This window comes from Diabrotica undecimpunctata, chromosome 5 (genome assembly GCF_040954645.1).
Source record: "Diabrotica undecimpunctata isolate CICGRU chromosome 5, icDiaUnde3, whole genome shotgun sequence".
Classification (NCBI taxonomy): domain Eukaryota; kingdom Metazoa; phylum Arthropoda; class Insecta; order Coleoptera; family Chrysomelidae; genus Diabrotica; species Diabrotica undecimpunctata.
Genome location: NC_092807.1, coordinates 141,224,586 through 141,250,751, shown reverse-complemented (window position 1 = coordinate 141,250,751; position 26,166 = coordinate 141,224,586). Strand labels below are relative to the sequence as shown.

Sequence of the window (26,166 nt, the reverse complement as noted above, 5' to 3'; positions counted from 1 at the left end):
CAAGCTTCAATATCAATCGTAGAATACAAAACAATATTAGCTAGAATTATAGTTTACCATGATAAGTATCCAATATTATTGATACCTTATAAAGACAGAAAAGAAGAAGACAGTTACAAAGAGAAGCTGTTCAAGTTTGGTGAGGATAGCAAGAAATTGTTAATATTGCTACTTGTAACTGTTTAAAGTTCAGAGATTGCAACTGTCCTAGAAACCGAAAAATACCAATAACAGAACGAAAAATTTTAATCGACCAACGGACTGACCGTAAAATGATGATTAGTTGTTTAGATCGTGAAGCGATCAAAAAAATTAAGAGTTTACATAGATTACACCAACAAAAACATCGTGAAGAACAAAGAACCTTGCAAATAGAGGTGGAATCCATTCCTATTACTTCTAAATCACCTACAACTTAAAAGATACAATCGAATGTTCAACAGACAGAACAGACAAGAAAAATAGTGAAATTGCGGTCTTCCAATCGCAATAGATTGTTTCCACTTCTTCACTCACAATGACTGATGTCACATTTCCGGTTGTTGCCAGAACTTAAAATCGTTATGGGGTTTCAGATCATGCTGGAGCTACAATCATTTATGCAGCTTTTCAAGACATTGGTCTCTTTACTGAAAACAATTCATCACGAGTTATAGACAGAAGTAGAGTTTGATAATATGCTCGTTCCAAACGTTGATACACGAAGATGGTCGGAGAAGAGTGATTCAAGAGGAGCATATTACCATATTGAAAGAAGCGGATTCTGAATACCTGGGCCATATGTCTTTGAAAACTGGTGACGCCAAAACGATTTGAAACTCTATTCTGACATTCTTTTCCTCCACGCCATTCTATTCATGTCCACACCAATGGCTCATATGCCAACTACACGCTAATGAACTGACATTGCGTCATCTTTTTCAACATCTAGATGGCACTACAAGTGGACCAAAAGGTTTCACAGGTCCCATTGGCAAGGCAGTTACTAACAGTGAAGTATTAACAGTTGTTCCGTTTAATGCGTTTAATTGTGCGTTACTCGATATTACCAAATCTACACAAGAATTACGCACTGATCAACTATTATATCTACTACAAATATATCAGTATATCAATAGTGGACATTGTGATGAAAATTTTGCGAAAAAAAATCTTTTTAAACTAGTTCACTCTAGATAGTTGACAATGACGAACCGGATATTAAGATTATATGTCTCAGGTCCGTGAGAATATCTAATTATACTTAGCACATTTATTTTAACGTTCTATGCTCATATATGGTTCAGGATCAAGACTGGGCCAATTTGTATTTTTGGTGCCAAACATCATTTATATGATTTATACGATAAAACTAAATATTGAGGAGGAAGAGGTAAAGGAAGCATTAAGGAAATTAAAAAAATAGAAAATCACCAGGAAAGGACAGAGTGCCGAACGAACTCCAGAACGAACCTAAAGTACGGGCGACCAGATCTGACCAACTATTAAAACTAATCCAAAAAATAATAGAACAAAACAGAATTTCTTAAAAATGGAGATCAAGCATCCTAATACCTCTCTTCAAAAAGGGAGACAAATCGGATCCGGAAAATGACAGAGGAATTAATTTATTAAATAAAACACTAAAATAACAAATAAACTGAATGAAATTATAACACTAGCAGAAGAACAACAAGGTTTTAGGTCGGGAAGTTCATGCACCGACGCTATATTCGACGCTAAATCATTAGAATACAACAAATCGGCATATCTATGATTCGTGGACCTTAAGAAGGCATTTGAACGGGTCAAATTAAAGGACGTTATCCACTTATTGTACACAAGAGAGATACCTCTAGGAATAATCAAAACGATCGGAAATATCTACCAAAGCCATTGTAAGACCAATAATGACATGCCTCAGAAACAAGACCCGACACAGCCACAACGCAAAGGCTACTGGAAACTGCAGAGATGAGAGTACTGAGAAGAATTACAGGAAATACGCTGAGAGATCAAAAGAAAAGTGAAGACATTAGAAGAAAATGTAACGTACAGTGTATAAATGAATGGACACAAAATAGAAAAAAAGAATGAAATAACACACATAACCACATAACCATTGTCGTCAAAATAGCAAGAGATAAGTCACCAATCGGTAGAAGAAGTATCGGACGACCGCGCAAAAGATGGAGTGACAACCTTCCATAGTGGTATTAATCCGACAATGAACAAGCAGAATTGCTTGTAAAGAGGAAGAAGAAGAAGAAGAAAACAACAAAATAAAAGTAAAAGTGGAAGAAGAACTAACCGACCCTATTGAAGCTGGCAATGGGATAAGACAGGGAGAATCCCTGAGTCATCTATTGTTCAACCTGATTATGAATAAAATAATAAAAAAGGTAAGAATTAAAAAAGGATACTAAATGGGAGAAAAACAACTTAAAATTATCTGCTATGCAGATGACTCAATACTACTCTCTCAAAGTGAAGACGATTTATAACGTATGCTGCACCAATTTAATATAACCCCCAGAAAATTTAACATGTTAATTTCCCCAAAAAAGACAAAATCTATGGTTACAACAACAAATTTACTATGAAGTAAATTGGAGCTGGAAGGTCAGATAATAGAACAAGTGATGGAGTTTAAATATCTAGGCATCACATTATCTAGCTACGGAAAGCTCGAAACTGAAGTGGAAGATCAAGTGAATAGAGCAAACAGATCCGCAGGTTTCCAGGAATGAAACAATAGGGAGAAATAAAAATATCGGGAAAGATATGAAAGGCAAAATTTATAAAACAGTCATCAGTCCAATAATGACATACGCGGTAGAAACATGACCTGACACAGAGAGATCAAAAAGGATGTTAGAAACATCAGAGATGAAAACACTTAGAAAAAATGATGGCAAGACAGTACGTAGTCATCAGTGATGATGACGTAGATGCAAGTTGGAGAACATCAAGAACTGGGTAAGAAATAGAAAAGTAGAATGGAACGATCATATAAGCCGAATGACAACAAATAGAGTAGTAAAGAGGGCAAGAGACGGTTCCCCAATAGGAAGATGATCAGTAGGAAGACCACGAAAACGATGGAACGACAACTTACTGGAGGCACATTAAAAAACCGAGTCATGTCTACATAAAAATTAAGAAGAAGAAGAAGATAAAACTGTCGCGCTATTTATACTGAATATCAGTACTGAAATAATATATCACGCCATCATAGAGCCACAGCTTGTGAAAAATGAAATCCGTTATATTTCTTAGTAACATTTTTTTTATTAAAGCTTCGTTTCTGTTTATCTTTTCATTAAATATAAGTTGTAGTTGTTCATATTTTCGTGACCATTAGATGTCAGAGAATGTTTTCCTTGATTTCATTGCATTTATTAGTAATTGAGGAGTGTTTATTTTTTACAGTAGGAGGACTTCTGCATTGGTCATTCTACAATTCCAGCTGAGTGTTAACATTCGCCTATAAAGTCACATTTGAAACGCATTTTGTTTTTTTGTATCTTTCTCTTTTAATGACCGTCGTTCGTATTAGTAGAAAAGAAGCGACCAAACATAACATTTTACTTTTCGCAGTCTTATATGGATATTTAGAATGCTACTATAATGTATCTAGCACCCACAATGTGATAGCTAATGATGTTTATCATTCATAATTAAATACAGAAATCCTGTAAATTGAAGGTTACTATCATCATCATTCTGGCTTTATAACCCTACGTGGGTCCTAGCCTCCTCAAGAATTTCTCTCCGGTCGTCCCTATCCATCGCCTTTCTCCGACAAGCACGTATTCCCATATTTCTCATGTCTTCATCGATGTTACCAAGGAATCTTGTTCTAGGTCTTCCTCTTCTCTGACCAATGGGTCTATCAAGGAGCGTTTTTTTAGCTGGGTCATTTCTGGTCTATTCTGTATATTCTATAAATTCGAAATTGTATGGTCTTCTCCACTTTTCCATTGTCATTCACTGCTCTATAAATTTGCCTTAGTACTTTTTTTTTGAAACATCCCAACATGTTTTCATTACTTTTTGTTAAGAGTCCAGGTCTCTGAACCATATATTAGGACTGGGCGTATTATTGTTTTGTAGAGTTTTATTTTTGTATTTCTCGATATTATTGTGAATTTAAGGAGGAGATTGAGCCCAAAATAGCATCTGTTGGCGATGCAAATTCTGCGGGTTTATCTCTGCGGTAGCATTATTTTCAGTGTTAAGGAGCGCTCCCAGGTATACAAATTCGTTCACTGATCGTTGACGTCGTTTTCTATAACAATTGGTCGTGGTTGCGTGCTTATTTTCATATACTTCGTTTTGTTGGTATTTATTATTAAACCCATTTTGTAGCTGATTCTTTTAATGCTACATAGGCCCCTCGTGCAGCGTTTTCCGTTCTCCCAACAATATTGATATCATCAGCATCGGCCAGGATTTGCACTGATTTATTATATATTGAACCAGTGGTTGTGATTTGTGACATATGTATTACTTTTTCCAGAGCCAGATTGAACAGTATACAGGAGAGAGGGTCTCCCTGGTGCAGCCTGTTATTGGTTTTAAAAACTTCAGACAGTTCCCTTTGAATTCATACTCTACATTAAATTTTTTCATGAGTTAGTTTTGTTAAATTTACCAACTGATTTGGTATTCCTAGCTCTTTCATTGACATTTCTCTTCTATTCACAGAGTCGTAGGCTGCTTTGTAGTCTATAAATATGTGATAAAGTTTACTATATTTTATCAAATAAAAGTCTTTTGATACTCTAAAAATTGTCATTATTGCCATCTACGCCTTACTGAAACAATAAGACTGTAAACATTATTTTACAAAAAAAAATGTCTAGATAAAAATACATATTTTTTTTTTAATTTTAAGAAGAGTCTGAGGTGAATGAAAAGCTGTTATAGAAAGATAGCTGTTTAAAATGATAATCATTACAATATTAAGTGGTGGTAATTTTTTTTTAAAGGTAACGGTAAAATGGTATATATATGTGCTAAAATATAAAATATAAATTTATTTAATAAGTTGAATTGGTGGATTAATAAAATAAGTTAGCAGACAACTTATATTTTTGGATTTTGCTAGCAATGTATGACAAATTTACTTTTAAATAAAGCTTCTGTATTTTCTAACATTAGCAACTTCTTCATTGCTTCATTTTATAATGGTTACATTAACAATTTCGATAAATTATCTATGCTTTTACTAATTTTTATAGGTGGTGGCTCTGCAGTTAATTTTCATGTGAAACTTTGTCATTTTCAGTTTAATCACAAGGATTATTTTAATATGTTTTGGATTTTATCATAGTCATCTCTAAACTACATGAGTGTTTTCGTTATTTAAAAAATCACCGTTATTGTTTCTGATGCTTCAATACTGTTGTCGCTTCTGCAATTCATATTCATTTTTTCTTTTTGCTGAACTTGTTTTTTTTTTGTTCCTTGCGATTTTAAAATTGTTTATGTCCCTTACGAACTTTATTTGCTGTTTCATTTTTTTATTTAAAGAAAATGTCATATTAACTTCATTCGTGGCATTACAATGAACGTTACAAATCATATGTACTGGAATAAATCTACTTTACAATTCTATAATATTTTCGTCACAGCACTATTGAAAAAATGTTTTTATTTTGTTTCCTTTTGTTTTTATTTGACTATTTAAATTGAGTAGGTGGGTTGAGTGTATTATAGACAAAGTCGGGTTTATATCGATTGGTTGAGTTATTCTAGTTGTGGTAAATTTTGTTGAGTTGCTTATTTGTATATATACTTAAGAAGTCTTTTGTATTTTGCACATACGAGGTTTGGCGTCATTGTATCCGTGAACATTTACGTTTGCTATTGCTATTAAATTTTAACCTTGTACCATATATATTGAACTAAATTACTAAGAAGTAAACTTGATACAGAACTTGATAAAGAAACAATGATAAACTAAATACGCTAAAAAACACTGTTTTTAAATATTGGAATACAAAAAAAAAACAGAAATGGCGTATATACACGAACTTATAGCTGACGTCAAAAGAATCGCTGGGAATTGGCTGCAGGAAGCTAAAGACCAACAGAACTGGAAGAAATTAGAAGGGGAGGCCTATGTTCAACTTTGGACGCAGAAGACTGGAGATGAAGCAACGATAATTCGTTGCCTTAGCTCTGCAAGACTTGCTTGTTTAGTTTTGTAAACTGAATTTTTCAAGTATCCCCAATAAAAATAATCTTTAGGATTGAAATCAAGTGAACGTGGAGGCCATTCAATTCTACCTCGTCTACCAATCCATCGTCCGGGAAATATCTCATCTAAATAACGACATTTAAACCCAAATGAGCTGGAGCTCCATCTTGCTGAAACCATATCTGATTAAAATTGGCCCCAAACAAGTTTCTCAGTGTAGGTACAATTTCATTTCTAAGTAACATTTCGTAACTATCTGACGTTAAATTTCCTTCAATAAAAAATGGTCCAATTAGCTGAGTACCTATTATACTTACCATACATTTAATTTTTGTGGTCTTTAGACAGATAGTAATTTTCAAAGGCGAATCGTAGATGAATGGTGAAGTAAAAGGATACTTCTAGCGTCGTTAAAAGTCTCTAGTAAGAGGCTTTGAATTTGCGGTTCACCTAATTTTCTATCAGAGAGAGATGTCTGGACTTCTTGTTACTTCGTATAGATGTCGCTGCTAGCGTACCTGGCTGTTATTTTGGTTATAATAACCAACTACTAGACTGCATTTCATTTCAGTTGAACTTCCACAAGTGCTCCTGATGATGAGTTGCATAACTCGAAACACGTGTAGAGCAATGGTGGAGTTCCGATTGAAATGAAATGCAATCTTTTAGTTTCATATATATATATATATATATATATATATATATATATATATATATATATATATATATATATATACATCCCGCTATCCTTTAAAACTCTTTTCACGTTGCAGTAATTTAGCATCACCAAGAATTGCTATCATTTTCTATTTATAAATTGTGTATGTTCGTTTAGTGCACCTTTGTAGGCTTGGCACTGTTGTCGGTTTTTCAATATTCCGATTTTTTTTATATATTTAATTTTTTACGTCATACTTACGTTTTAACATCGAGCGGTAAAATCACTGTATTTGGCATCATTTTAGAGCCAATAGATGTTGCCGGTATTAATCCTTAAAATAATATTTTAGATACCTAAATATCGATCGCTTTGGGTTCAAGTTCAAAGAACGACATTGAAACTACCTGCTCACAAGTTGCAGTCTCAACGGGTTTTTTCTTCGTTTAGATGTTATATTTATTCAACCTAGATATTTTTGCCCAGAGAATCGTGTAGGGGAATATTTTACATAAATTTCAATTTACAACCTGTTTAGTCGAAGCTATGATGAATAGTTTGAGATAAATATTATGGTTTTATGGTATTGAGGCCTTAATTATTGGTTGTGATCCTGTTAATGTTTGAAATTTTGATTTCCATTCCGGAAATCGTTCTCAAAAAACGTTTTTTTGTACAAAATGTGTATACACATGTTTACATAATTTGTACAATAAACAAAGTTATTGTAAAATAATAGTGGAAATCAAAACGTTAAATATTAGTTAATTAAAAATGTAATTTTCATCTCAATAACGACCAATAATTGTGGCTTAATCACATAAACAAAATAATATTTGACCATGCCATAAGAATTCACGGAACCTCGCTAAATAGTTTAAAAAAATCTTATATAGAAATTTAAATTCTAAATAGTATGAGGGGTAGCTGACGAAAAATTCGTAAAGACGTACACTTGATTTTGCTTTGTTTTTTTAAACAATCTTAAAAGGCAAAAAAAAATTTTTTGCTTATAAAACGTTTTGTATACATTCTAAAGAAAAATAATTCAAATAAAAGTTGTAGACCATAAAAAGTTTTTTATGTAGAGAAATACCAAATTTAAATACATAAATAATTGATATAATTTCAAAAAACCGTAAACTTTAAGATATTATGTTTGTAGTAATTTATAAATGTTAATAACTTTGTTTTTTGCCTAACGACAGGTAATATAGCTACTTGAAATTATGGCAATTGATCAGTTATTAAAGTGTGCTAAATATCAAGCAGATCAAAAAATATTTTACAATTTATTCAATTTGTTTATGACAGAAACCGATTATTTAAACAACCGTACTTGTCCAAACAGTATGACTCTACAAGTATTTTGTAACTTGCAATCGATTCTTTGCGCTTTCAGTTTTAGGGTATATTAAAAAAACTTAAACATATTATTAAATTTTTTATTAAAAACAGTTTGAATAGGGGACTTTTTAGTTTTTAGACCACTTCAGGTTTTTTCAGTTTCTTTGACAAGTGCGGATTGTCTATTCGCTTATTTCTTAATATGGGCTATGAGCAATTATCTAGTCAAGTCAACACTATTATAGAAGTTACCCATACTTTTCCAGTACTCATTCAGACGGTTCATCTTAATTGTCCCCATATGGAACATAAGTCCGAGAAAAGTCTTAAATTCTGTTTGTGTTGTCTCTTTCCAAAACGCAATCCTCGATTTTTCTGAACGACTTTGTGCAAATATTTCGTCAGAGTCAATCAGAGTCACTTCCATCATTCATTTAATCTACATCGTCCTCGACAGATGCTTCTAACAATGATTGTAATTCAGCAGTGGTCAATCTACGTTTATGTTCACATCTAGCTTTTTTAGATGTCGAAGGCATATTATTTACATCCATCTTTTTATAAATACTATAACTCACTTTTACGGAGGTAATTAACAATAAAAACGTTCTACTAGAAACTATCAACTTACGACTTCCAATACTATAGGCCACTTGAGGCACAATACGTTTTTACTCAATAATAGTTCCTGTATAAGAAAAATTATTTTTTAATGTGCTTCAATGAAGCACACTAGACATATTGCAGTATTGCCATCACATTCTTCACAGTATGTTTTAACTTTCTACTAGTCATGCTTCTTCTTAAAAGTTTGTAACATCTTGTACACTTTCTTCTCTTTGTATTATCTACATCGCTTTACCTGAGATGGTATTTTTGGGTGTAACTGGTCTTGAGGGTTACAACATTTCTTTAATTGCAAATGCTTTCGCGAACTCCAGTCTGAACATAAGGATAGGTTGTCGCTTTTTTTACGTTTTCTATTATTTAGCAACTTAGCATTGACTACTACGGTATTAAATGCGGCATTAAATATTAATTCCACTGCCACTTTCCGGTACCACTTCAGAATTTTGGGTATTGGGCTTTGGTAAGAAGCCACTTGATCACTAAAATCAACACTCTTTTTCACCAAGTTATAATCGAGAATAGTTTGTGGTTTTAGTACTTGTGTATAATTTTTCTTTTCATTTGATTAAACCAAGATACAACTATTATGTTTAAATGTTGTAAGGATTAAAGCTGGTCTTTTGTCGACCCATTTTATCACTTGTAAAATCAATTATGGGGTTAAGTTTCATCGTGAGTAGCTGGTTGCAACTTTTTTAATCGAGATTTTGGTTTTACATGTTTTTAGAGTAAAACATCTGTACATGAATAATTCGTTTCTTGAACAATGATTTCAATTCATCGACCAATATGCTAAAATAAGGTGTTATTACGTCGTCCGGAATATTATAAACTGGTTCTCTTTCACAAAGCATTGGAAATATGGTTTACATTCTATATTTAGAAAAATCTGTTACTGCAACTCTTGTTCGACTAAACTAAACTAAATTAATACACAAAACAAATTAATCTATTTTTTTTATAGAAATGCAGATTCCTGTTGGATTTTTATCAGTGCGGCATGAGTCACTGGTGTCTCGTATATCCGGACCTCTTATCGCATTACAAACATAATTCTCAATTAGCAGTGCGGTACAAGATACATTTAGGTCGTATAATCTTAAAGCCGTAATAAGACCATAAGACCGTATGTTATATATAAATATATTCCTATAAGAATTATCTTGAAAGATGAAAAAATACAATAAAAAAGTGCAATATTAACTGTTATTTAAAAAATAATAAGTCATTCACGGGCGTACAGTTAAAAACAAAAGTTTTCAGTGTTCTATTGCTTGATTATTATTATCTGGTATTCTGAAAATGTTGACATTTTTTCCTGGTCTGATCTTCCTCAACTAACTTCATCTTTCTTATTTGGTGGGTTGTATTGTTCAGGTCTCTTTAAGTGTTTTTGTTGCTATCCATAGTGAATGATTTTCTTTAGACAATGTACTAATGTAGTGTTCAAATGTGGAATTGCGTGCATCATGTAGCGCTGATCTTAATTGTCTGATTATCTATCTCTTGCTCTTCATTTTTCGACTATTAGCTGTATAATATAATTCTGAGTGTTATTTGTGTTTTCTTGATTTGGAATTGTTAATCGTGTAGCTCCATATGAAATAGTAGAAGATGAAAACGACAGCATATTCATCGATAAAAAAAGGAAACGCGATAAAGATATCTGAAACAACTGTTTTATGTTTTACCAAAACAGATGAACAGAGCACTATAAAGAGGAAGTAGAATTAGCTATGAAACAGCTTGAATGGGGAAAAGAAGTAAGCTTAGACCAAATACCAGCAGGAATTATTCAACTGAGGAAAAAAATTAAATGGATATTTTACGCTAATATTTCACGTTCTGCGACGCATTCCACGTTTGACACACTGTCTTGTTTAGTTTTCTGTCATTCTATTTGTTAAATCCTATCTCATGCTCATCACAGCGTCAAGGAGCAATAAATGTGTGCACTGAACGGGAGGCATATGTCTAACAGTGAACGTTGGAGATTTTTCGAGTTTATCATATCTTCTTCTTTAAGTGCCTCTCCTATCGGAGATTGGATATCATTAGGGCAATTCTAATTTTATTTACTGCTGTTTTGAATAATTCGTTAGTGGTACAGCCAAACCACTCTCTTAAATTTCTCATCCAGGACATTCTTATACGGCCTGGATTTCTGCGTCCTTGGATTTTTCTTTGCATTATATTTTGTAGGAATGTGTACTTTTGTCCTCTCATCAGGTGGCCAAACTATTCAAGTTTTCTCTTTTTTATATTCAGTATAACTTTTGGATCGTTATTTATTCTGCGTATTACCTCTTCATTTGTAATTTTATCCACCCAACTTATTTTTAGTATACGGCGGTAGCACCACATCTCAAAGCTTTCAAGATTTTTAACATTCTTCTGTTTAAGAGCCCATGCCTCAACAACCGTAAAGCAAAGTACTGAATACATACTAAGTAGTTAACTAAAAGTGGACGTATGTAAAGATATGCATGACCTAATCGTATGGTATTCGCTAATAATCCTGTCACGTAATATGTCACACACTTCTGTGCGTTAATTCGTTTTATTGCTGCCAGTTTAAGGTGTTATTACATGCCGCCATGTTTAATTTTTCTCCACCATCGTATTATCTCCGTTAAATCCTATCATTTTAGGCTCCATATGTCATGATTAGACCTATAGGACCGGAGATACGCAACTAAGGCTCTTTTGACATAACATATATAGGAGCAAAGATATATACCTAAGGTCCTTTTGGTGTTAATGTATTTGATTTCTACGTCGTAGTATTCTATTGGTTAAATTGTACCATTTGAGGTACTGTACGTCACGATTGGACTAATAGGATCGAAGATACATAACTAAGGCCCTTTTGCCAGGCTACTCTATTTAATTTTTATATCTCATTGTATTCTATTAGTTAAATTCTATCATTTGAGGTACTTGAACAATGTTTTCTTGAAACGTCACGATTGGACTCATAGGACCGCAGATACATAACTAAGGCCCTTTTGACAAGCTGATGTATTTTATTTTGGTATGGTATTGTAATCGATTGGTTAAATCCTATCATTTGAGGTACTGTACGTCACGATTGGGCCACTAAAAACGAAGATACGTAACTAAGGCCCTTTTGACGTGATGCTGTATTTGATTTCTATGTCATTGTATTCTATTGGTTAAGTGCTATCATTTGAGGTATCGTACGTCACGATTGGACTAATGGGACCGAAGATACATAACTAAGGCCATTTTGACATGCTACTCCATTTAATTTTTATACCTCATTATATTTTATTTGTCAAATCCTTTCATTTGAGGTACTGCACATCATGATTGGACTAATAGAACTAAAGATACACAACTAAGGCCCTTTTGACATTGTTCTGCATTTGATTTTTCTATCCCATTGTATTATTTATGTTAAATCCTATCATTAGAGGTACTATACGTCACGATTGGACTAATAGGACCGAAGATACGTGACTACGGCCCTTTGGACATGTTGCTGTATTTCATTTTTTTATTTCATTGTTTTCAATTGGTTAAATCCTGTCATTTGAGATACTGTACGTCACGATTGGACTTATAGAAACGAAGATATATAATTAAGGCCTTTTTGACATGCTGCTATATTTGATTTTTCTGTCTTATTGTATTTTATTGGTTAAATCCTATCATTTGAGGGGCTGTACGTCGCGACTGGACGAATTGGAGTGAAGATACAATAGGTAGTTGCAATATATCATAACCCGTTCCTTTTAACCAAACATGATTCCAAAATGATTTGTGGATGAAAAAAATATATATATATTCTTAAGTTTACTATTTCGTTGTGGGCAATATTATATTCAACAGCGATGCCAAATTTCTGATGCTAAAATGATTGATAATGAAAGTGGGATATACATTTTCATGTATATAATGGCAGCGAGTAAACGGTAAAACCCTGAACTAAATATATATAATATTTTCACTGTACCATCATTTTAGACTCAAACATTTTCTGGAATAAACTTATATAACTCAGTAAGGGATAAAAAGAGAAAGCGGATATTTTAAAATACCAACACGGTATCAAAACTCTAATCAATGAGATGGTTAAAATTCTTGTAACAAGTACAGGAAAACAGTTATTGAGGTCTTGTAAAGTAGCGTCGATATACAGATGCTACTTTGCAAGACGATGCTAAATTGATGGGAAAAGCATAATGTATCGATGCGAAAATGATAGTAGGATGTATATATATATATATATATATATATATATATATATATATATATATATATATATATATATATATATATATATATATATATATTTAATTTGGTATTATCTGGAACTTCTTATTGTAAAATATGGTTTGGAAGTATGGTTTACCGTGGCTCTCCGTTCATTATTACATAATATTTCCTTTACTTCTATTTAACTTATCCCGAGTTGGATTTTTGGACTTCTTTGGAATTCTTTCGTTCGCGTTTTTATTATTTCAAAATTCTCTATTTGCCGTTTTATAACATTAGATTGGGCTGCTTTTATCTCATTTTATCCTTTACGTTTGCGAGCTTTAAGAAAATGCGGCCTGATGTATACATTTTTAGATATATTCGTATTGCTCTTGCATACTTTCAAATTCTCTCTTGTTCTTTTCTTTTGATATTGTATGAGATTTGTCTAAGTTCTTTCTTTTATCATTTACTTCCTGTTTTCTGTTGTTTTCTATTTATGGGTATCGTTATTTTTGTTTTCAGGTGGTACTGTCATGTTTTCTTGATTTCTGTTAAAGCTGTAATCAATATTCAGTTTTTGAAGCTGGTGCTTTTGAAGTCGTTTTTCATTCATTTTTTAAGATACCCTGAATATTCCATACACCACAAGTCACAGTTCTTGTTTGTAGGTTAGTTGTCGTGAAATTTCTTTTACAGTCCTCCTCCTTTATCCGTTCTTGAGACCGGCAAAATTAATTGAACTACTCCATCATCCTAACGCCATATTCAGGCGGAGTTTGTGATTCCACATTCATTGAGACATTTATGAACAAGGTATTTGTGTTTAATATACACTCAGGAACAAAATAAACGCACTAGAAATAAATAAATTTTATTTCTAGTCTAATTTTAGTAATTTTTTGGGCAAACCATAGATAAAATGACCGATAAAATGCTAGAGACGGTTTCGTTAAATTTGACAAATACCTCCTTCGAAGTGAAGTTCCTTTCACCCTTAGAATCTGAGTCTTGAAATGCTACATATGGTTTATCCTAATGTACGGAAGTGAGACTTGATCACTTAGAGTGAGATCTCTGAATCGTTTGGAGGATTACGACATGTGGTGTCTTAGAAGGCTGCTTAGAATTCCGTGGGTAGACCATGTAACAAATGATGAGGCTCTAAAAAGAGCTAATGTCCAAAGAGAATGGTTAGATCTGGTTAAGCTGCGAAAGGTTTCATACTTGGGCCATATTCTACGAAATAACTATCATAATTTACTAAATGTCATCTTGATGGGTAAAGAGACCCTGGGTGAAAGCAAGATTCATGTTTCAGATACCTAAGGTACTGGTGTGGCATATTTGATGTTAGTACGACAATAGGAAGAGTAGGAGAAGGATCTCTCTATATTCGGCAACTAGCGTGTATATCTATACGCTGCATAGCCTACGGTGTCCAAAGGGCCGTTCGCAGAAGGTTGAAAAAGAACTAGGGGTGGTAATACACAATATTAAATTAGACATAAATTATTTCACAGGGAGCTTGAAAATAACGGTTATACAAAAACATTGTCAAGAATTTTTATTAACAAGTAATAAAAAAAAATAATGTGTTTGACGACCCCGTAGCTGAATACGTCTAGGCGTTGACAAAATGAGATTATCGATGTCTGCTTGTGGCACCTCGTTCCAAGCAACTTAAATTTCACGTATTAACTGTGCCAGAGTCTGTGGAGGATGGTGCAAAGTGGACAGTCTCCTTCCCATCATATCCCATACATATTCGATAGGATTTAAATCCGGAGCACGGGGCGGCCACGGCAAAACATTAACGCCAGCTGGTTGGAGAAAGTCCATAGTTTGACGAGCAGTATGGGGACGCGCGTTGTCTTGCTGAAAAAGGACGTCTCGACGGCCGTCGAGATAAGGCAGTAAAGTGGTTTGTAAGATGTCATCAACATAACGCGCAGCTGTCATATTGCCTCGAATAAACACAAGTGGTGATCGGCTACCATAGACAATAGCCCCCCAAACCATTACTACAACTGTCCTGTGTACATGCCTCTCAACAGCAAACCCGTCGCTAATCTCATCGCTCTCTACAGCGGCGTCTTACCATCTTAGGACCATCATGTATTCCTAAACAGAATCGTGATTCATTGCTGAATGCTACATTATGCCATTCTGCCATCCATTGCTGCCGTTCTCTGCACCAATTCAAACGTTGATGACAGTGGTCCGCAGTCAAAGGAAACACTAGTCGTGAGCGAAATGAAACTAGTCCAAAGGCTCAAATGCGACGGTATAGTGTACGTATACTAACAGGTCTACCTACTACTCCAAACCCTTGGTCAGCAATTTGACGCGTAGTAGCAACTCGGTTGAGCAGTTGGTCTTCTTCGTTGAAGAAGACCAACTGGACCGCATCGAATCACACTGGGATAGCGGCTTATACAAAACTGAAGTGTTTCTCACGGTGGATAAATGAGTAGTGCCCATTTCAATGCAGGACCGAATAGATTTCTTATAAGTATGTTACGTATATTAAGGCGGTATTTATACCACATATTAGGTTACGTACGTAAAGACACACACACAAACACAAGCTACATAAAACTAAATATAAAACGAAAATAATAATAAAAAATGCTTAAAGGAAAATATGTGTGGAGGCAAACCCTGTATTATGACTAAAATGTAAGCATTTGCTAAGATTGTATATGTATGTTAAAATTAGTCATTTTATCTAGAGTTTGTTCAAAAATGACTAATATTCGACTACAAATAAAATAAAAAAGACACCTCAAATTTTGGTAAATATTAACCTGTTGCGTTTATTTTGCACCTGAGGATATTTTAACAATCACTTGTTTGAGATACATGAGCAATATACTATACATATTTAGTTCCTAGATTTAAAAACTAGTTCTTCATCCATAATCATTAAAGTTGTCGATATTTACGGGGCAAGGCGATTTTCTTTTGTTCGTGTCGGTGACGCTTAATCCAAAATCGATCTTTTTTTTAATTTATTTTTTTATCAGAGCATTTCTTTCCACAAATATTTTTACGTATTGTTTAGTCAAAATAGTGCTCATGTGACGTGAAATATTATCGAATATAAACAATTGACTATTTTTTACAATTTGTAAGCAGGTTTAAACCAAAGAAAATGGTATTTAGAATTAATATATGTTGTAAGCAAACCATAATTAAAATAAGTAGTAAGATCTATGGATCTTGCAGGCCAACGCAATGGACCCCCTCTTCCATTCGATTCGTTAGGAAATTCGTCGTCAAGATAATTTCAAAGTTTTTAAGTTAATAGAGGTTGAAGTGTACAATTGGATCGTTAAATTAAACACTCTTAGAGGTAAGTTTTAGATAATTAGCACGCTGAGCACGAATCTTTTCTTTTTACTTTCGTTTTTCTATCTATTCTATTATGGCTTATTTAGTTACTTTTTTATAGTTTATCTTTTTTGCACTAGTTAATCCTTTTAATAAAACCATTCTATTAAATTATATTTAATGTAAATGACGTAAAAGTGAAATACACTACTGCCTAAAATTAATGCACCACCTTAAATGTACCAAAGTTTGAAGCTATTTTTCGTCTGAACGGATGATTGGATTTTGATGATTTTTTTTCTCAGATTATAGGTCTATTTTTAATAAATCATTGCGTTAATGTTTTCTGAAAAATATTGACGTTTTACCCGTATACGGGGTGTAAAAATAAAGTTGTATTTTTCATCATATTTTGCAACACTGTGTGGAATTTATTAGAAAGAAACGCTGCATCTTGTGAATATTTTGAGATAATTTCGTCCTTTCTCAAGATTTTCTTAAAAAAATTATTTCGATTTCTCTATTATCAAAGATTACAGAGAACTTAAAATGTAATAAATCTTTATTAACATTTAAAGCAAAGAAAACACTACTTACACAGACTTTATTGACATTTAATACAACTAAAGCCTAAGAAAACATAACCTATATAATCTTTAGCAATTCCTTCTCCCAAAAACACTTAATAACAAGTATTTCCATCTCTACATCTAACTGCTTGTTCACAGCGATAAGGCATACTTAAAATCAAGCGGCTTATTTGGTGTTGATCAATTGCATCCCAAACTTCTCTCACCATAACTTCTATGTCGTCAAGAGAGACAGGTGGTAGTTGTCGTCTCCTGAGTTGGCGATCAATAATATCCCACAAATTCTCTATGGGATTTAGATCAGGGCTGCAGGGTGGCTAGTTCATGGTGTGTATTCCAACTTCGTCCAAATAATCACGGACCACACGTGCAATGTGTGATCGACCGTTATCCTGGCATTAAAAAAAAATTATTTTTTATTATTATTATTTCCTATTAAGGAGCAAATGGAACTATCCCCCCAAAACCATTACAGATTTTCCATTGAATAAAGTAAGGTCGTATGTTGCACTGTGCATAGTATTATATTGGTTGTCGAATAACTCTCACACGTCTATCTGAACTATACAAGCAATACCTCGATTCATCAGTGAACAACACGTGCTCCCAGTCATTAACTTTCCAGTCAAGGTGCTATCTGGCAAATTGTAATCTACTTTTACGATGATTTACGTTTAAAGCTGGTGCTCTGACATGTTATCCTTACATGTAGATCTTGTTCAGCGAGATGTCTTTCAGATTTAAATATTATGAACATCTGCTACTTGTATTTGTAAACGTCTCATTGTGACAAAACGTTCTCATATACATAGTACGAAGTTTGATAAACTGATCTTGGCATGGTGTTGTGAGTCTTGCTCTTTCTTGTCCACGTTATCTCGTATGGTCGCTTGTTTCTCGCAAACGTTGAATGACTCGTGATATTGTAGTATGAGATACTCTTAACCTCAAGCCTATTTACGATATCGTTGCTATATTTCAAATTTGTTATACACGCCGTTTAACAAATATGTCATACAACAGCTATGGCATACAACAAAAAACTCTTACTTTAACAGACACATTACTTTGAGTATAATCACGTTTTCTCACAAATTTGCCGGTTTTTAACCGACTTAACTAAAACACGTCTGTCTTCAATGGGCCACCTTCCAAACCTAACTTGAATTCATTCCACCCTTGATATCGACCGGGGCTAGTTTTGCTTCTCCCTTTTCAAATCTAACCTGTTCTCGGAACCGGAATAACCCAAATTTCTCGTTAAGCATATCACAAAACGACCTTGAATCAAACTACTTTTAAATTTGTGGAAATAACACGTACAAATCAATAAAACCTTATTTAAAGTCGAAGTTACAAACTGGATTTTGAAATTTTTTCCTTTCATCACAAATGTATATAGATAATTGGGGAAATATTCATACTCGGGCCAGGGGCGTCTTAGAAAATTTTATACTAAGAAATTTATTATGCTACACTCTGACCAATGGGTCTATCAAGGAGGGTTTTTCTAGCTGGGTCATTTTGTTCCATCCGCATTACATGCCCTATCCAACTCAGACGTCCTATCTTAGAAATAGATCTGCAATGCGAAAAAAAATCATCGAAATCCAATTAAGGATTCAAAAGAACAATAGCTTAAAAGTTATTGTATAGTGAGTGGTGTATTAATTTTGGAGAGTAGAAAATCACGTTATGCTTTGAACATACTTTTTTGATAATAGAGATATCGAGATGATTTTTTTTTACGAAAATGTTGTGAAAGTATAAAGCTATCTCGAAATATGAATATGATGTAGCGTTTGTTTCTAATACATTTCACAGGGTGTTGCAAAATTAGATGAAAAAACACAACTTATTTTTACACCCCGTATATATGTAGGTAAAACATTGGTATTTCTCAAAAAACATTATTATAGTAATTAATTAGAAATATACCTAAAATGTGAAAAATAAATCATCGAAATCCAATTAAAGGTTCAGAAGAAATATAGTTTCAAAATCATGGTCTAGTTGAAGTGGTGCGTTAATTATGGAGATTAGTATATATTAAACGAAAAAAAAATCGTTTAGATATTTTTTATCAAGAAATATTATACTGTAATGTACTGTATTGTTTTTATCAAGAAATATTATACTGAAATATGCACGTGTCAACCATTTTGTATGAATATTCCGAATGAGTTATAAAATTAGTTTTTTGAAATGTTCGAAAATCCACACAAAATAAAAATGCTTACTGTTAGGTAGAATGCTATGCAGAATTGGGATATAGTATGGAACCAAGTAAATATTTTTAGAAAACAGAGGATAGCGGTTCTGAAGATATGCCGTTCTTTCTGTAAACTCTTATAGACATACAGTGTTGGGGTAAAGTATGGAAACAAGTAAATATCTTCGAAACGAAAAAGACGATATTCATGAAACTTTGCATACAGGTACAATGACACATAACGCATCTGACGTCATATATTTTAATAGTGTATTTTAATAACTTATTTAATTTAAATGGAACACCCTGTATATTTTTGCAGGTTTTAAAAAAAATATTATTTCCAATTCATACACATCAAGTTTGGTCGAAAAAATTTGTCATAATAAGGACTAAATCACTACAGGTAAAGAATGGGTAAATTTTATTTACTAAGACCGATGACAATAATAATATAAAACAATCACTTCAAAGAGATCCTATTAATAAATTTGTTAGTCACTCTTTCCAAGACTTTCACGTATTAGTTCACATTCACTAGTAATTCTTTGTCTCAAATCCTGCAACGATATTGGTCGCCGAATGTAAACACGTGATTTTAGACAACCCTAAACGAAAAAAAAAAAAAAACTAACGGGTTAAGGCCCGGAGAATAAGCAGGCCGCTCTATGAATCCTTTACGTCTAATCTATCGATTTGGAAAATTCGTATTCAAAAATCTCTATCCCGTCGATAATATTTGGGAGGCGCTCCATCTTGTTGAAACTAAAAATGTTGTGGTAACTAGCAATTCCCTTGAAGTAAATTTTGTCTGCAGAATTAAGAATTTCCGCCACTCTTCTTGCTCGTCCACACTATTTTTTGCAGCATCAACTTTAGGTATAGGCGATAGCGTATCCAATACTTTTCCAGGTGTAACATTTAAGTCTTCAACATTAAACGTACCAGCTGCAGTTTCTTCAGCAAGGACTAGAGTAATGTCTGCATGTGAAGGACCTAGTTGATCTAAAGTATTAAGATCTATTTCTGTTTTACTTTGTTTTCCTACTACAGCTGAAGAGCTCTTATTTATGGGCAAAAAAGCGTGCTCTGCAATTTTATCGTAATCAAAGGGACAATTCCTGTGACAACAATTCCAGATGTTCCATTTTTCACCGTTGCTGAGATTTTCCACTCATTTCCTAACGATTCTCCAAACTAATAACGTGTAATTTCTTGTTGGGTTATTTCTGATAAAGTTCTGACATCTTGAGTAAAAATTAGCCTTTAAGGATTTGAAAAAAGCTCGGTAAAACGGCTACAGGTGGCATTCCATCCACGTATTCTTCTTTTTTATTTTTTCCTTTGAAAATTTAATACGGAGGTAAATGTACACCCTCAGCATTTCAGCAGCTTATCACAGAAGTCGTTTCTCCAGAATTATTTATGTTTATAATTAAAAATAATTTTTTATTTACAATAAAAATACTATTTTTCAACATTTTTCTCTGCAATAAAGTTAAAAATTTAAGTTTTTGCGTTAATTCAATACATTTTATTTTAATAATTATAAATTTAATGAAACATTTCTAAATAGGTAAACTTGAATATAAAATCTACTGAGAATGTTAAAATGTTAAAATCTTATTGAGTATACTAAATCCATAAAATTTTCCATATATATTTTTACTGTATGTATGAAGAAAGTATGCTTCTACTATTTATAAAAAAGTATATTTAAAAAAAAGTTATAATTTATTTGGCAGTCGTTGAGTTGCGCCAAATGTAGGCAACTTACAGGTGTTGCTAGTAACGCAATATTATTCAATATTATCATTTAAATTCAAAGTAATGATATCTCGCAACACTTTTGTGATTTTATTATTTGTTATACATATTGTTATGTATTTGTACTATGCACCAAACAAATGGTGATGGCCCAAAAGCTATTTTGTAAACATTAATCTTTCCATTTGTAAATACAAATCTATAGACGATTATGCAATTTCAAAAATATAAACATTAAACCTTTGATTTATTGTTTCATGCAGTTTTATTTTGGATGTGTTATATGAGTCCGCTATGCCCGCTATGATGTGTTATATGAGTATGCAAAACTTTGTATTTACTGTATAAGTCAAACTGAGTTATTTGCAAAAAACTGATAAATTTTGCAAAAAACCTTAGACATAATAAATGGCACTTTTTTGTGATAGATAAATGCTTTATTAGGTAAAATATAATGATTTTTTTCTTAGAAAAGTTATTGGGTTTGCTAGAAAAGGAAGAAAAATTTGAAAATACCGAGTTTTGCAAGTGAACTATGTAAATACAGATTTATGCAACTAACATTTGCAAATACATGATAATAGTCAACCATTAACGATATTAGTGGTTGTTATATTAGTCTGTTTTCTAAACCTAGTGTGTTAGGAATAAGGAAGAAAGCATGTGGAAGTAAACTTTTAGTGAAGTTTATTTTTATCCAAAGTACAAAAGGTATTACAAATTATAATATGTATATATTTATATTAATTCCTAAACTCTAAGTTCCTCTGGGTCCTCAGTATCTATAATTTTATAAAATTTGAGATCCGACTGGTCTCTCCAATTTTCACCAAAATGGTTTCTAAGGAGAGTGCCTATGGACGATTTATCTCCTTTCAATGAACATCCAATCTGTTGTAACTTTGGTTTCAATAAAGAAATCTTTTTCCCTTTTCGTATTATAGACTTGCTGAACCCTATGTCAGAACGATAAAATATTTCCCCCCTTACCGTAGCCATATAATCTTTGTCCTTAGAAAATATAAATCGTTTCGTTGCATTACATTTAAAATGCCACTGGGAAGGTTTTTTAACAACAACGTTACTCGTCTTTCTCCAGTCTGATATCTGCCAGTCTTTACCAAGTCTCAGCACCTTTGAGTGTTTTCCCAATTATGTCTTCATATTCTTTTCTGTTTATTACAACGTTCTTCTTTTTTTATCTCCCTTTCTATCATACCGAAAATCCTATCTGGTGGCAAAAAGGAATGACCAACAACAGGAAACGTAAACTCCACTTCCTTGATGTGACCAGGTGCTTCATAAACCAACCAGTAGATTATCATAGACATCATCGTGCTATTTTTGTTCTGTCCACCACATCCATCTGCAAATAGGTGAACTTTTTCGATTTGATTTTTAAAGTTGAATTTTATGAGAGTATCATGTACAGCAGAGGCAACAGCATTTGAATCTTTTGGATGTTCAAACTCCAGCCACACATATGACGTCACATTTGCAGAAGAAAGATGGGTTTTCGAATTTCCAGCCACGATGGTGAAATTATAAAAATTTATTTACTGTGAGAAATAAGCCGCCTGGTCGGGAAGCTTTGGCAAAGAAAGATTTTTTTGACAATCAAAAGAAGATATTTGTATATTATGATTTGATTCATTTTTTAACAAAGAATAAAAGGCTTTAGCTCTTAACGTATGAACTCTCTGCTGTTATAACCTTTAACTTTTCTTCTTCTGACTTTTCTTTTCTCAAAATTTCCTTCGCTCTGAGACACGCAGAACAAGCATCTACTAAGGGAGTGCCGAATGATATGTTGTAGTGTTCATTAACGTATGTTCGGAAATATGATAACTTTACGGAATGATGTGGATGACGTTGACAATACATTCTGTAAAGCTTTGTAAAATTCAGATCACATGGTAAATACAATCTAGTCGATCGTCCTCTATTATAATGACTCTCTGCACCGTTCAAACGCCCCATAAATGTTTGGATAGATAATTTTATTGGATCAAATCTACCTTTTGTTGTATCTCCCCCTCTTCTCTCTTTTGGTATTTCACCCCGGATAACAAACGTTCTTACAACACGCTCTATTCTTTCAGAACTTAAATGAGTTATTCCAAGAAATGCTGTCTTGCATATTCTTAAAAGTCCACCCTCTACTGTAGGAACAAAATATTTAATTAAAATTCCATGTAGGTTTGTACCTGATCTCTTGGGCTTTTGACCTTCACAAAATTTCAGCAAAAAAATATCTTGTTTTATTTTGTCAGTTGTTGAATACAGATTATTATGGAAACGCTGAATGTCTCGCATCTTTAAATCTATACAACAATACACTTTCTTTGTATGGTTACAGGTGGTAAAACCGGGTAAATCCTTAGGTTTATGCCTAAAAATATTGACAATAAGTCCCAAACCTATCTAGTTAATTGTAGACACCTCTTACCTCTTAAGATTCATTACATTTCGTTTCCATTTTTCTATTTGTACAACTCGTTTTCTCCCTTTTCCTTTTTCACAAGGTCTAATATGCACATGAAGATCCATAATGTTAATTATTTGCAATAAACTTGGTGTTTTTAGTACTCAAATAACAAACAGTGAAACCGGTAATGGCGAATGATGGAATAATTGACATGTGCACATGAGACGTGTCATGTGACTCAAACAATGTAAGCGATTGGCCAATTGCAATTACACAGTTATGCAACTGGCATAGCTGACAAATACAGAGTTTTGCGTCTGATTCAAGATTTCTAATGCCTTTTTCTTAGTAAATACCTTACTTTGCTGCTGAATTTCTACATCAGCAGATAGCTATAACATGTGACAAATAACTGTCAGCCAAAACTCAATTTTTACAATTTTTGCAAATACAGAGTTTTGCATCTAGCGGACTCATATGTGTAGTGAATAATTGTTAGTTTACAGGCACTTTAGCAGATTTGTGTATTATTTACACTGTTACTTCCAGTTTATTTTCAGTGGTAATTTTTAAGTTACCTTTATTGTCAAAAAATTCTATAAAATATTTATTAAATTATTTTTTTAAATTGTTTTAAAGCATCAATTATCATTTTTAGTAAAATACCCCGAAGAAAATCAAACCTCAACTACGCATGTAGCCAAGCCGCAAGTCGTAAACGAATTGCAAGGGCTCAGCTAATAGATCGGGCTAACAAACGAGTCAAATAAATGAAAATCAGAGAATGAAATTAGAAGAGAACCGTACACAAAAATCTTATGCACATCGTGACCAACATGTACGACACAATATATTAAGAACGAAAACTGCACGTAACGAGAAAGACAGGGAATCAACTGCGCATTTTACACATATATCATTTGTTTGTCTTACATTTGAATATGCCCCAGACATTAATTATTCTGCGCATTTTAAAATTGCTATTAGTGTAATGGACACAGTATGCCTATATTCTCCACCCGAACCTTTAAAATTACTTGCACCTGAAGAAGAAGAAAAATATGTAACGGCACACGTTTGGTCATTAAAAGTATCACCGAAAATGTCATTGATGCAACCATTTTGACTAGACGATTTGAAGGAGAAATCACAATATCATTTAAAAGGCTTGAATTCCCTATTCGATTAACATTCGTGATGAGCATTAACAAATCTCAAGGACAGACAATGTCTGCGGCTTGGATTTAAAAAATCCATGTTTCTCACATGATCAATTATATATGTTGCATGCTCACCATCAAAATTATTTATATTAGCAAAAACAAATTAGCAAATTAACGAAGTATTTTGTAACCATTAGCGGTTAATTAAATGTTTATTAATAGGCGTAATTTAAAATAATATAATTATTTAAAGTAAAAATCAAACTTTTGGTATACCTACCTTATTTATGGAACTTCTTAATTCATATAAAAGTTCGCAATAACAAATTTTATATAGAAACTTAAAAATTAAAAATTTTTGGTGGATTATGTTTAATTGTTAATATGTATTATAAATTTTATTTTTTGCACTTCTTATGCCACTTCTTGCACTTCTCTTAATGCTATTAGCATTTTCAGGAATTCTTGTGACATCAGTCAAAACAAGTGTATCATACCTTCTACGTACTAGGCGATGTAAACTAGTAAATGTTGTAAAATGCAATCTGTGTCCTTTTCGCTGCATAGATTTTACATTATTTTTGCATTTGACCCTTGTTTAATTATTCTTTAGTTTTTGAATTTTTATAAATACCACTTTGTTAAGATTTATAAAAATAATTATTTATATTGTTGAACGATTATTAAACACAATAATTGATTATATTATGCAATATTATTATAAGAAAATAACTTTTCTGTTACAGGGTTAAACTTAGCCGGTCGTTCAAAGGATTTATCTGAACAAACCTACCTATCTTCAGCATACACATCAATGGAATGTGACCCGTCGCCGTCTCGTCACATACATCGGCAGCGGTTTCAATCCTCCATGTTAAATCACGGGCCACCATCCCTTCAGTATGTACCCTATCCAACAACTAGAATGGAAAGCACGCCCCCCAAGCACAATCCCCCTAATAAGACTAATGAACAAGAAGACAGTCCTATGGTTTGTGTTCAGCAGAGTCCAGTGGTCATACACTGAGATTCAACGTCTCTTCGGCCTTTATACACAAGCAAAACTTAGCCAAAAGACTTTTAATACTAACTAGAAAAGTAATTTACAGTGATTACTTATTGTGATTTGTGATGTTGAAATAACTGATAAATGACATTTTCCAATTAGGCAATATACGTGTTAAGTGTTGTTCATGTCGATTTAATATGAAAATGAGACGAGAATTTTCGATATAAATGAACTGTTAAAGCAAAGACGTCAGCTTGGAAGTGCTTGCTCCCTTGGCATTCAGCAAAGCTAAAACTTGTACATGTTTTATTATACAAAAGATTTTATTACATCAATTAAGTCAGTCAAATGAAGAGTAATTTATGAGGATTATTCAAATATATTGATAATTATACTTCCTATACATTCTTTACCACATCCTTTATATCCTTTCCTAATAAATAAGTTAATGGACGTGTTTAATATTTTTTTTACAGATACGAAGTTGTTCTAATGGATAAGGTATATAAGGGATTAGGTCCACAGTTAAAAAACAGCGCATAAACGCGAAGAATTGAACATATAATATTTAGCATGGTATTATTTTCTAATGAGACAGTCAGAACGGCATGCAGC

General features: G+C 32.9%; 1 protein-coding gene across 3 annotated transcripts in view; it reads left to right on the top strand.

Annotated features, from left to right (window-relative positions):
• Positions 1-25,945, top strand: part of mnb (minibrain) — a 45,717-nt gene extending 19,772 nt beyond the window's left edge. For 2 of the 3 annotated variants that reach the window (XM_072532864.1, XM_072532865.1), the window contains exon 7: positions 25,289-25,945. In XM_072532864.1, the coding sequence (XP_072388965.1) occupies positions 25,289-25,569 (281 nt within the window). In that variant the 3' untranslated portion in view covers positions 25,570-25,945. Of the gene's footprint in view, positions 1-16,277; positions 16,405-25,288 lie in introns of all 3 variants that reach the window. The other variant, XR_011951045.1, reaches the window with a different exon arrangement.
• Positions 25,946-26,166: the final 221 nt, after the last annotated feature.